A 13,973-nucleotide genomic window follows, 5' to 3' on the forward strand; every position below is an offset into this window, starting at 1 on the left:
CTGAGCTAAGTCCCCAGCCCCAAATTTGCATTTCTTGAATGACTAGTGATATTGAACATTTTGATGCATTTAGTTGCTGTTTGTACTACTTCTGAGAAGTGTGTATATCTCTCAGATGCTCATTTTTGATTACGTCTTTAAATTTTGGGGGTTGATACTTTTCAGTTCTTTATATGTTCTAGATATCATTCTTTTGTCTGAGGAACAGCTGGCAAATCCCTTTCTTCCTAGCCTGTGGGTTGTCTCTTTACCCTGTTGGTGATTTCTTTTGCCATGCCAAAAATGATGAGATCCAATTTTTTTTTTTTTTTTGAGATCCCATTTCTTGATTCTTGTAATATTTCCTATGTAATTGGAGTTTTGTTCATAAAGTCACTGCCTATACTTCTGTCTTCTAGAACTCTGCCTATTCTCTCTTCCAGAAAATTTAGTGTTTCTGTTTTAATATTTAGATCTTTCATCCATCTCAATTTTAGTTTAGAGCATAGTGAGAGACATGGGTCCAGTTTTAGTCTTTGGCATGTGGAAAGCCATTTTTCCAGCACCACTTATTAAAGAGGCTATCTTTTTTTCTGGTGAGGGTGTTTGACCCCCTCTATTTTAAGATAAGGTGGCTGTTTTTGGAGTTTTTTCTGGATTTTTTATCTGTTTCATTGATGCTCTGGTCTGTTTGTTTTCTGCAATTACTATGCTGTTTACATCATAGTAGCTCTGTAGTACAATTTCAAGTCAGGGACAGTGATGCCCCTGCCTTACCTTTGTTGCCCAAAACTGTTTTTGCTATTCTATATCTCTCTGGCTCCAAGTGAATTTTAGCAATGTATTCTCTAGGCCTGTGAGGTATGTTGTTGGTATCTTGATCGGGATTGCATTAAATCTGTATAACAATTTTGGGAGTATGGCCATTTTTACTATGTTAGTTCTTTCTACTCAAGAGCAAGGGATATCTTTCCATTTTCTGATATCCTTGTCAATCTCCTTTTTCAGACTACTGTAATTTTAAATGTTATGTCTTTTACATCCATTGTTAGACTGATTCCTAAATTTTTTTTTTTTGATGCTATTGTGAAAGATGTGGTTTCCCTAATTTCGCTCAGTCAGTTCATTTATGTACAGGAATTTTATTGAATTTTGAGTGTTGACTTTGTATTCAACTACATGACTGAATTTGGTTAGTAGATCTATAAGACTTTTGGTGGCATTTGTTGGGGTTTTCTATGTAGAGCCTCATGTCATCTGTACATAATGATAGTTTAACTTCTTCCTTTAATATGATTATTCCTTTTATTTCTCTGTCTTGTCTAATTGCTCCAGCTAATGTTTCCAGAAATATATTGAACAGGCGTGGTGATAGCGGATATCCTTATTTTTATTCTTATTTTAGAATGAAATATTTTAGTTTTTATCCATTTATAATGATGTTGGCTGTTGGTTTGTCATAGATGACTTTTATCAGATTGATATAAAGACCACCTATTCCAATTTTCTGTAGGGTTTTTATCATGAATTGGTGCTGGACTTTGTCATATGCTTTTTTTTGCACCTATTGAGATGATCATATTAATTTTGTCTTTGGCTCTATTGATATGGTATGTTACATTTATTGATTTCCATATGTTCAAGCATTCCTGCATTGCTGAGGTGAATCCTACTTGGTCATACTGTATAATCTTCTTGATGATTTGCTGCATTGTTTGCCAGTATCTTATTTAAATTTTTTGCATGTATGTTCATTGGAGAGACTGGCCTGTAGTTTTCTATCTCACTCCAGAGAGAATGGTTATCATGAAGAAATCAACCAATAACAAATGTGTTAATGGGGCTGTGAGAAAAAGGAACCATTCTCCACTGTTGGTGGGAGTGTACACTGGTACAACCACTGTGGAAATCAGTCTGGAGATCACTCAAAAAATTAAAATTAGAGATTCTATTTGACAAAGTAATTCCCTAAAAAAAACCTACAGAAACAGATTATGAATGGTACACTTGTAATGAGTGGGTCATTGATGCAATTAGGGGAAAAAATTTTTAATTCCTAGAATTGAATGATAAAGGAAACAACATACCAAAATCTGTGGAATACAACAAAGGCATTCCTAAAAGAGAAGTTTATAGCTATGAATATCAACATCAAAAAACAGAAAGATTGCAAGTAAAGGACCTGATGATACATTTGAAGTTCTTAGAAAAACAAGAACAAAGCAATTTTAAACCCAAGAGTAATAGAGAATAAAGGTCAGAGCTGAAATTAATGAAAGAACAATATGAAGGAGCTGCACTACTTGACAGAGAGCCACACACTGTGCAGTGGAAAGCCACATGCATGCCATATTCACCCCCAGCCCACTTCATGTCCATGGGTTCCACACCTTGGTTCACAACCACCCAACAACTCTAAGATGGGTCTCCGTTTTGTTTTTCCTAAGGAACGGGCATCAGACCAACTGGTAGATAAGACTGATACACTGGGACAAAAGAAGCACCAGCTAAAGACTAACTTGATAATGGACAAGCCCAATGTGCAAAGAGAGAAGATAAGCCTGGAGAGTCAGCTGACCCAAGGAGAAAGTACAAGCCTGACCAGTACCAACCACAAAAGCCTACGGTTACTGTAAACTATAGAACAGCATAAGATTTTAATTCAAAAGTGACTGCTTCACAGCTTTGTATAGTTGGAGATGAAATAAAGTGCAGTACCCACCATATTTTCAAAGACAGTTTAATCAGGCTCCATTTTGCAAAGGGGTTGTTGTTTCTTTTCTCTAACTGCTTTAAATATTCTTTTCTTGTGATGAATTTCTGGAATCTTGATTATTACATGTCTTGGTGTAGAGTTATTTTTGTCATTGCTAGTTAGAATTCTATATGCCTCATTTATATATATGTGAAATTTTTTCTCAATGCTTGCAAGGTTTTCTGCCATTACTTCTGTGAACAGGTTATGTCATTTGCACAGACTCCTGTTTTTTCACTGACTGGTCAAACATGTTCTTTGCATCATCTTGCAGCTATTAGATTTCTTTTTCACAGTCTCTTGGCATTTTTTTTAGATATTTTTCTTTTCATGATTACTAACCACATTCTTATCTTCTAGGTCTGATATTCAGTCTTCACTTTCACTTATTTGGTTTTGCAAACTTTCAATGGAATTTTTAATCCTTTGATATTTTTTGATCTGTTTCATGGTTCCCCTTAGTTTCCTATGTCAGGCTTTCATTGCTTCCATCATTTTCCTAAACTTCTCCATTTTTAAAAAATCTATGTCTACATTCACTAAGCATGTCCTTTATTATCTTCTCTTTTTTTACCTAATTGATTATTTCAGATCTGATTTTCTCTATAGCCTCATTCACTTTTATTTTTATTTTTTTACTTCTGCTGATATCATGTCAGAAAATTCAAGTGGCTAGCCTCTGATTTCCTTTATCTCATCCCCTGAATTTGTCCTGGGTGGACTGGTCATTGGGGTTGTATTTTGCTTGTGTCTTGTCATTTTCTATTTTTTCATTTTGTTTTCTGTGTTGATGCTTGTAAGTTTCTTATGTTAGGTACCTTTATCACTACTACTGATGCTTCTTTTGATTGGTGAAATGAGACCATTTACATTGATGGTTATAACTGATATGTATTGGCTTATCTTTGTCATGTTATTTTCCTGTTGTTGGTTCCTCCTTTTCCCCTCTGTTTAACTGCTTGGTCTGCTGGTGGTTCCTTTCTACTGTTGTTGTTCAAATTGTGGTCATTTTTATCTCTTTTGTGAATATCTTTTAGTACTCTTTGTAGGATTGGTTTGGTGCTCATTAATTTACTCAATTGTTCTTTATCATGGAAATATTTCATTTCTCCATTAATTTTGAAGGATAGTTTTGCAATGTACATCAATCTGGGTTGGAAGTTGTTTTCCTTCAGGAACTGAAATACTTCACTCTAAGCTCTTCTTGACTTGGATTGAGAAATGTGCCATGATTCTAATGGGCTTTCCTTTATAGGTGATCTGTTTCTTTTCTCTAACAGCTTCTAATATTCTGTTGTTTTGCTGAATTTCTGGGATCTTGATTATTATATGTCTGGGTGCAGATTTATTTTGGTTATAGCTAATTGGAGTTCTATACGCCTCACTTATATGTATGTCAGATTCTTTTTCCATGCTTGGGAAATTTTCTATTACTTCTGCAAATAGACTTTTTATGTCATTTGTGTTGACTCCTGCTATTTTGTTGACACCTATTAATCTTACATTGTTTTTCTTTGCATCACCTTTCAGCTGTTGAATTGTTATTTCCTGGTTCCTTGTTATTTTTAAGAGATCCTTTCACAATCGTTAGCTGCAACGCTGTCTTTAAGGTCTGAAAGTCTATCTTCAGCTTTGTTGAAGCAGTTTTGCCACCTTTCAATGGAGTTTTGAATTCCCTGGATATCTGTTTGAATCTGTTTCATGCATTCTAATCCTTTCCCATATTGTTCATTCAAGGTTCCATTTTTCTGTGCTCCTCTATTTTTGTTTATCTATGTCTGCTTTAGATGAGATGAGCAATTCTTTTATTATAGTTGTCATTTCTTTTTTTTTTAACCAGAGAGATTATTTCTGATCTGATGTCTTCTATCGCCTGATGGAGTTGTTTCTGTACTTCAGTTGCTATCATTTCAGAAATTTCAGGTGTATGACTTCTAAGTTCTTCTGTGTTGATATCTCTTGAACTTGTTCTGTTTGGGGTAGAGGTCTGAGATTATATTTTACTCCTTTGTTTTGTCCTTTTCAAAGATCTGCAAGTTCCCTGGTGCTCAGCCTCAGTCCCACAATGGTATGGGAGTGGTGGGGCAAGGACCTTAAGGTCCCCAGTGCTCAGAATGGCTCCTGAAATGGTGTTTTGCAATGGGGTGCAGTCCCTTAGCCTCCTGAAGCTGTCCAGAACCCAGTCTTGTTCCCATGCTGGTGGGGGAAGGGTGAGGGTGCAGTCACCAAGGCTGTTGGAGCTGTCTAGGGCTCAGCTCAGCTCCCATGAGGGTGGCGGGGGCAGTACATCATCATGGAATCCCCTCAAGCTGTCTGAGGCTTAGCCTGGCTCCCATGCTGTTGGGGAGGGACTCAGCTACTCACCAAGTTTCCTGAAGCTGTCCAGGGTTCAGCCTGGCTTCCATGAATGTTGGCGGGGGGCAGTGCATGGTCACTGAAGCTCCCAAAGCTGTTCAGTACCCAGCCCAGTTCCCATGCCAGTGGGGGAAGGGTGAGAGTGCAGTCACCAAGGCTGCTGAAGCTGTCTGGGACTCAGCTCAGCTCCCACGAGGATGAGGCTTCTTCCTTATCTTCTATATCCGTATTTCATCCATTTGCTCCATCTTATTGAGCACCTGCAGTGTGCCAGTACTTTTACTAAGATGGATCAGAGACAACATCTGGTCCCCTAGAAGCTGAGCATGTGGTGTAGAAGTATATAAACATATAGATTTAAAACTAACGTGAGGATAAACATACACTCAAAGACTTTACAAGGTATTATATACAGAAGAATGCATTCAGTTTTGCCTGAAAACTCTAGATCTCAATTTCTCTCCCAAGTCGGTCAGTTGATTTTTAGATATTTCTCATCTGAGGAACTCTGAATTCAGTTTTATCTATACCTGTGGGATCTGTATCTATGGATTTAACTAATTGTAGCCAGGAAGTATTTGCGGAAAACCTGCATTTGTAATGAACTTTTAAGGAATTTTTCCTTATCATTATTCCCTAAACAATACATTATATCATCTACTTACATAGCCTCTACATTGTAATCATTATTACAAGTAATCTAAAGATGATTTAAAGTATATGGGAAAAAATGCCTAGATTGTATGTAAATACTACACTGTTTTATCAAAGGAATTGAACATCCAAGGATTGGATTTTGGTGTCCACTGGGGATCCTGGGATCAATCCTTCAAACACTAAGGGATGATTATAAATTTTAAGACCTATCTAATCCTCTATCTCCCAAATCATATATTTGTAACACAAACAAACAACAAAATCTATTCAAAGCAACTATGGCATATACTGAAGACTGAAATATAATCAAGCCTGTGTTTATCCATTGCCTGAAAACAGGAGAAACAAAGAACGTACTATTTGGTGGGCTCTTTCTCCACACAATATTGATTTTTTTAATCTAGCAGTGAGTTATACATGTCTTTCTGAAGAAAATGAGGTAATAGCCAGTATAGTCATTTAATTTGTTCTTTTGTTCTTAAGTCTGTATTTACAGCAGGAAGCCTTCTAGTTAAATTGAATGCCTTCTAGAGAAGAAAAAGAATAATATTCTGGATATGAATAGTTCTCACTTTAAGTAACTCCGAACTATTTTAAATTTCCATGTTATTTCAGGTTCAACTATTGAGAATCCCAGAATAATGAAAAATTAGAACTGCCTAGGCTTCCTAGCAGCCTCTCTGCTGCATTCCCAGCTCTGGGTTTTCTCTCCAATTCACATAATCCTCAGCTGCTGGCATAATCTTTTTGAAATTCCCTTCCTATGAGGTAATCAGCTCAATCACCACCAGCCACTCCCTGAGTCTATTTTATCAAATCTAAAGTCATAGGCCTGGAACTCAAAGTTTTTTAATCAACTGCCCAACACCACCATTTCAAGTAAGCTTTACAACTCCACTCCAGAAAGCTAACATTCTTGTTTCTTTCATTCCTCTGGCTTTGAACTAGCCCTTCCAGCCTTTGGCCCTTAGCACATCTTAGACCTTATCTCAGCCAAGATGCATTTTCTAATTAGCCAATATTTCAGACACTGCTTGGACTTTATTTTTTAAGCTTTCACAGTTTATTGATTCTTTCATTAAAAATTCATACAATTGCCACAGATAAACTCACTGCAGAATCTTTTTACCAACACCAACACTGGCTTTTTCAGTCCCCCGACTTTCTTCATTCTGTTCTTGCATTCCTTTTGCTGTTTTCTTAAGGTCCTTTTCTTCTCATGTAGGCCATGTCTTCCATGTCCAATTTTGAGATCATTTTGATTTGCACAATCCAATGAATCATAAATGATGCCAAAGCCAATTACCTTGCACCTCCAAAATGGGTTCTCAATCCAAATACAAAAACAACAAACAGTGTGGTCTTGCACATTTTGGCTATTTTCCCCCAAGTTTCTGTTTTAGGTACTGTTGCTTTCCTGAGATGCAAGACTTCAATGACAATTTGTTCCTTCTGAAATAGTCAACTGGTCATGAACTTCCTGATCCGAAAAGTTACTATGTCATTCATGACAACAGCCAACTCTTCAGGCAGCCACGAAGAAAAATGATTAGAGGCATCATATAAATTTTTTGAAAGGCATATTATAGAGGGGGATGTTATAACACCCACATTTTTAGGAGTATTTCTATTAATGAATTATTAGTTTTAATTTTATGAGTTTTATTACGTTAAGTAATGTGTACTTAACAGGAAAATAAAGTATTAAATAAAATATTAAATTTTTAATATGTAGTAAGTGTTTAGAATAAACATCAACATTTTCAGCATCAACTGTTTACCTGCTTACAAAATCTAAAAAATAATAGCATAAATAAATTTCTATGTGAACTACAACAAAATACAAATAAAACTTCACCACAGAAATAATCTTTACTTGAATTATCACACTTAAGGCAGTCTTCGCACATGGCAACAACATGTGCTGTATACAAGTCTCACTTATACTGACAGGGTGTGTGTTTTGCTTTCCTATCTTTTTTGGCAGGTCATACTTGTCACCTCTCTTGTCTTCCTGTTTTATCAATAGGTTAATACAATATTATACAATGTTCAGTTAAAATGAAAATAAAATATCCACAAAATAAAACATCAAATATGTACTGTTTAGGATAAACATCAACACTTTCTACAACTGTTCGCTTACTAAATCTAAAAAATAACAACAGAGATAAATTCCTGTGTGAACTACAATGAAAACAGAAGTAAAACTCTACCACAAAAATAATATTTATTTCAGTTATCACACCTAAGGCAGTTTTCACATACAACAACAGCATTTTTCACACACAAGTATCACTTACATTGATAGAATATGTATTGATAGAATATGTTTTCCTGTCTTTTTGGTAGGACATACTTGACATCTTACTGGTCTTCCTGTTACTGTTTTTCTTCATCATATAGGAGGCCAATGTTATGTCTTTCTGAAATCCAAAGCTTGTACTATACCTTTCTCTACTGTGAATTTGCAGCATTTTTTCAGGAATCTCTGACTTTGTTCTTGGGACAGTTCCCATGGCAGTCAACTGGTGTTCTTTTAGTAATTGTTGTATCAATGAGTAACTAGTGAACCAACTTCCAACATGACATTTGGGTTACTTTTTGAAATAGATGCAACAAGTCCGTTCACAAGAGTCATACTGTTTATTACTGCAAGAATAAAGACCTGGTGGCTGAGTTCCAGGATAAATTTCTAAATTCAAGGTATAAAATGTCTTCACATCTACACACAACCATTTTTGCAGCATTTTGACTAGTCAAATATTTATTTACATTACTATTTTCTTCCTCATCTGAATCATGGTCTTCATTCTCTACTTCTCTATCTGTCATATCTTGCTCCGTCTCACTGTCACAACTCCTTTGGCTTACATGATCCAAGTCATCATGGGTAGCTGAGTCACCTGATGACTTTCAACCTCCTCCCAAAGTTGTAAAAGCGGATTTTCATGCAACACTGTACTAAATTGGACTAATTCTACAAGAAAGATCAAAATAAAACATTTAATAAAACAAATTATATATACACAAAAGAGTAACTGTGTAGCATGGATAAAACTCACCTGTTGACACTTTGACCTTACCATTCATTGTACAAGTGGGTGGACACAAAGACTGCTTCCTGTGTTCTCCTAGAGCAGCTACTGAGACACACAGCTGGCTACCATTATGCGAAAGTATATATTTTCATTAGAAAAGTATGGTAGGGGCATCTGTTACCCACCCATGACGCCCCTTAAGGTCTTATGTGCCAGACCAGCAAGTTCTCTGTGTCCAGAAAGAATGAATCAAAAACCATCAGGTTTAGATCAGTAAAAAAGAAAATTAAGTGAAATCATTCAATCATCAGATATTCCAATAATATTTATATACTTATAATATTTTAATGTTTTATAAGATTGGTGCATGGCAGTGTACCAGGTGATGGGACATCATGGTGAGTCAAGTCCCTGCCTTTGTGGAGTTTATATTAGATAAACACAAATTTAAAACATATGTACTATAAACTAAAAAATGGAGAATAATAGAATTAATCATCTAGATTAGGTAGGACAGGAAATATTCTGAGAATAAGATAGTGAGGCTGAGGCTTAAAGAACAAATAGAATTTAGCTGGTAAAATAATAAGGGGTAAGTATTTTAGGAAGAAAGCTCAGCTCAGGCTGCTATGGTGAAATACCACAGAGCGGGTATCTTGAAAAAGAAAATATATTTTCTCACAGTTCTGGAAGCTAAATGTCCATGACTAAGTGGCCAGAAAATTGGCTTCTGGTAAGAGATCTCTGCCTGGTTTTTAGATGACAGCCTTCTCATTGTATCTTTATGACCTTTCCTTGGTGCACATGACAGGAAAGAGAAATTAAGCTTTCTGATGTCTCTTCTTATAAGGACACTAATCCTATCATATCAGAGCCTCACCTATTTGACCTCATTTAATCTTAATTACATCCTCAAGTCTCCATATTCCAAATACTGTACAGTCACACTGGGGGCTAAGGCTTCAACATATGAATTTTGAGGGAACATATCTGGTCTATAACATGAATTAACAAACAAATAATAGTAACAAAATGAGTTTCCTGTAGTCCCCCCACCTTGTCTGTTGTTTCACTCTCCCCAGGTTTCAGTCACCCACAGTCAACTAAGTCTGAAAACATTAAATGATAAATTCCAGAAACAATTTGTAACTTTTAAATTGCGTGCTATTCTGAGTGATGTGATGAAATCTGACACTATCTTGCCCAGGGTATGAATCATCCTTTTATCCAGTGTACCCACACTGTATATGTTACCCACACTTAAGTCACTTAACAGGCAACATGGCGATCAGACTGCTGTAGTACCATAGTGCTTGAGTCCAAGAAAAGCCCTATTTCACTTAGTAGTAGCCCTGACACACAAAAGTAGTGATGCTGGTTATCAGGATATGCCAAAGAGAACCTATAAAGCTCTTCTTTTGACTGAAAAAGTGAACTTTCTCAGTTTAATAAGGAAAGCAATAAATTGTATGTTGAGGTTGCTAAGCTCTGAGTAATGATATTCTGTGAAATTGGGAAGAAGGAAAAAGAAATTTATTCTAGTGTTGCTCTAGTACCTCTGATTGCAAAAATTATCACCATAGTACATATAAAGTACTTGGTAAAAAAGGACAAGGCAAACTCGGACATTGTGGCACATGCCTATGATCCCAGCATTTAGTAGCCAAATCAAGAGGATCTCAAGTTCAAGGCCTGCCTGAGCTAAATGGTAAGTATCAGGCTAGTCTGGACTACAGAGTGAGACCCTAGCCCCTCCAAAAAAAGAAAAAAAAAAAAAAAAGAAACAGGAAGAGGCATTTGCATGTGTATCTGTAGGAGGAAACAAAGTTTATATAAGGTTCCACAATATGCATGATTTTAGGCATCCACTGGAGGTCTTAGAATGTACCCCCGAGGGATAAGGGCAGAATACTATATTCTATTCATTCATTAAATAATTATGAGTCCCCAGTAAGTACCAGATGTGCATTGGTGTGAAGAATACAGCTATGAACAAGACTTCTGCCTCATGGAGCTTATACACTAGCCAAGAAGTGGACAGTTAAAAAAATGATCACAATAAAGGGTGATGAGGGTTATGATCCATCTGATAACACTACGGCAAGAGCAGAGATAGCTAACTTGTCCCAATGGGTCAGAAAAGGCCTAGAATAAACAACCTATTTGGAACATAAGCAGAGACAGCCAGGTGAGGAGTGGAATTAAAGAGTGTTTTGGGCAGTGGAGAACAGTACATGCAAAAGCAAGAGTAGGTCAAGTAGTTTCACACAGGTGGAAGGTAGGATATAAAAGGGAAATGCAGGACATGGAGGAGAACAAGTAGGCAAGCTCCAGACCTGGGAGGACCCTGTAAGAGGAGTTAGTTTAGGAATAAAGAAGAAGGTCAGGGGCTGGGGGTATACCTCCGTGGTAGAGGACTTGCCTAACATGTGGGAGGCCCTTGATCTCCTTCTCAGCATCTAAAAAAAAGTATCCTTGCTGCATTTCAGGTATGTTTAACCAAAAATAATTAATGTAACAAAGCATCACATCTTAAGGTGATATATTTGATTCCCTACAACCCCAGAATCTGGTCACAAAAATAGAAGAATAAACTCCCACATGAAAGGTACCCTCCTACACCAGAAGAAAGACATTTACCAAAGATGGGAGTCAAGACTGAGAGAAATTTGTACAAACCTTGTGAAATGAACCCTTGTCTTCTGGTCACTTTTTTTTTACAAACAACTGCCCTAGTCTACTCCTTTTGTCTTCACATTTTCACAATTTACAATTCTTTAGATAACCTTGTATATAAGTGTTGGTATCTGTTTGCTTCTTTGGGTCTTTATTTTTCTTGTGAAGGGTTCCATGTACATGCAAAACTCAGTAAATAAATATTGCATGCTTTTCTTCTGGCACTCTGTCTTATGTTAGTTCATTTCTCAAGTCCAGTCAAAAACCCGCAGAGGGTAGAGGAGTAATTTTATATTCCCTACAGGGCTAAAGAAAAAGAGTGGTTTCTGGTTTAGGCAATGGGAAAGTTGGTGCTGGCTTAAACTCTGACAGGACATATTTCAAGTGTGGAGAATGAGGGGTTGCACTGCGCACGGAGTGAACAAAATGCCTTTGAAGTATCCAGATAAAGATGTCTAGTTGGTTGAGAAGCATTTGGGTCTGGAGCTCTAAAATGTGGTCTTGCAGGATATATATTCGATACTGGAGACAGAACCCAGGGCCTCTCCACTGAGCTATATATTTCCCCAGCTCTTTTTATTTTTTTGAGTCAAGGTCTCCCTAAGTCGTTAAATTGCCCGGGCTGGGCTCGAAGTTGTAATCCTCCTGTCCTGGCCTCCCAGAGTGCTGAAATTACAGACGTGCACTACCTCATTTGGCTTGTTCAACAAATTTATATTCAAAATTTCTATCTTTAAGCCAAGTGTGGCGGTCTATTGAGTCTTTGCGATTTGTATAGGGCACTTAAGGAACTTCGTTTTCACTTTCATTCGATTTTAACTAATTACACTCTAAATAGCTAGTGGCCACTATATAGGTCAGCATAGAAGTCTATTCCAATACTAACTTATGCAGCATAGTTCTAATAAAAGAACAGGACACATGGCAATCAAAAACCACTTTAGCATTTGCCCTTCATGGGGTGACCACTTAATAAGCACTGTCTAAGGGAGTGACCCACTCTCACTTCATTTCATTCGCGTACAACGTGGGAACCAGATATTTTCCGACAATGAAATCTATCATGAGTCTCACATTTAACTTAAGGAACTCCTGAATAGAAAATAAACATTTAAAAATTGTTTTTTTCATCTGCTGAAAAATTACGATTTTAGTAATTCCTTGGTTCACTCTTTTGGGGTAAAGGAAAGGAAAAAGGAAATCTGACAGCACCTACTAGACCCCCCAACATCGGCTAATGCACCTCATTCTTTCAATCATTTCTTTCAGAGTAAGCGAAAAGCTCAGAGAGGTTGAAATTTACTGACAACCTACAACTAGTTAGTGCCAGAGATTCAAAATTCAAAATCAGGTCACTGGATCTCCAACACTAGATTCTTTCCAATACCTCAGATGGCTTCTCCTATCAAAAGTAAGTTTCTGCCGGAGGGGGGGGTGAACTCTTTGAAAAAAAAAAAAAAAAAAAAAAAAGAATCGAAATTTCTACTTGCCTTTGAGATTTTCCATCATTTGGTCACTTACGTAACTATTTCTAGTTCATGTCTTAACTCTTTACCAGACTGGTCTCATCTCTCCTGCCTTCATTTACACTATTTTATAATTCTACCCATCCTTCAAGCTCCAGCTTAAATCTTTTTTTCCTTACTCATTCTAACCCCAATTAATTCCCCCCTTGAATTTTTACATCACTTATAATGGACACCACTTTGTTATATTGCTTTTCCCTTAAACCAGTCTCTTTCAGGACCAGGCATCCGATTTGAGGAGTGGCAATCCTCCCAAATTTTCCCCGGCTTTCCACAGAGCTGTAAGCAGGTACTTTTGGAATGGCTGATCTATACGCAAAAGACAAACACTTCTCGGTTAAAATCAGCTTCAACTATAGCGTTTTCCCTTTACCTCAGGTTACGGTGCACCAATTGATCCAGAAGGATGGAGCAACGAATAGAGATAGCAGATCCGCCACGTAGGGCTACCCGCCCACTCCCGCACGCCACGCCCAGCCTGTTGGCTGCCGATTGGGCGTGGCCCAGTTTGGCGAGGCCGATTGGGCGTGGCGTGCGTGGGTGAAGGCGTGGCTGAGAACCTACGCAGAAAGCCAAACTCGGTAATTTCCGGTAACTCTCGATAATTTCCGGCAACGGTCTTCGACTCCTCCGACTCACCTCGGGTATTTCCGGCCTCTTTCGCGATTTTCCGTCAGGCTCCCGCGTTACTCGTCGCACTTCGGGCATTTCCGTGTCCCGCTCGGAGGTGCTCGGCAATCGCTCGGCCTCCCCCATCCCCCGGTAACGGTCGTTGGTGAGTTTAAATGAGCCGGAGCTGGCGGGGCCGGAACCGCTACGGGGGGGTGCCTGAGGCACTGCAGAAAGTGGGCCTGAGCCTGAAGGATGACGGTGCTGCAGGAACCCGTCCAGGTAATGATCACCCCTTTCTCTGACGCTTGGCTCTCGGCCGTTCGGGAAGCAGCAGCGTGCGGCCCCGTCGCGGCCTGCTGCGGCCTAGGCCCG

At 38.0% G+C, this 13,973-nt stretch overlaps 2 protein-coding genes and 1 pseudogene across 7 annotated transcripts in view; 1 reads left to right on the top strand and 2 right to left on the bottom strand.

Annotated features, from left to right (window-relative positions):
• Positions 1-13,713, bottom strand: part of Myl4 (myosin, light chain 4, alkali; atrial, embryonic) — a 49,720-nt gene extending 36,007 nt beyond the window's left edge. The window contains exon 1 of the mRNA XM_005402254.2: positions 13,629-13,713. The gene's annotated coding sequence lies outside the window, so the exon portion shown is untranslated. The remainder of the gene's footprint in view (positions 1-13,628) is intronic.
• On the bottom strand, positions 6,787-7,431 carry LOC102011763 (annotated as a pseudogene).
• A 77-nt stretch (positions 13,714-13,790) lies between the features above and the next one.
• The window catches only part of Cdc27 (cell division cycle 27), a 74,150-nt gene continuing 73,967 nt past the window's right edge, over positions 13,791-13,973 (top strand). For all 6 annotated transcript variants that reach the window (XM_013503141.1, XM_005402251.2, XM_013503143.1 and 3 more), the window contains exon 1: positions 13,791-13,880. In XM_013503141.1, coding sequence (XP_013358595.1) covers positions 13,854-13,880 — 27 coding nt within the window. In that variant the 5' untranslated portion in view covers positions 13,791-13,853. The remainder of the gene's footprint in view (positions 13,881-13,973) is intronic.

This window comes from Chinchilla lanigera, unplaced genomic scaffold, assembly GCF_000276665.1.
Source record: "Chinchilla lanigera isolate Chin_1 unplaced genomic scaffold, ChiLan1.0 scaffold00077, whole genome shotgun sequence".
NCBI classification, from domain to species: Eukaryota; Metazoa; Chordata; class Mammalia; order Rodentia; family Chinchillidae; genus Chinchilla; species Chinchilla lanigera.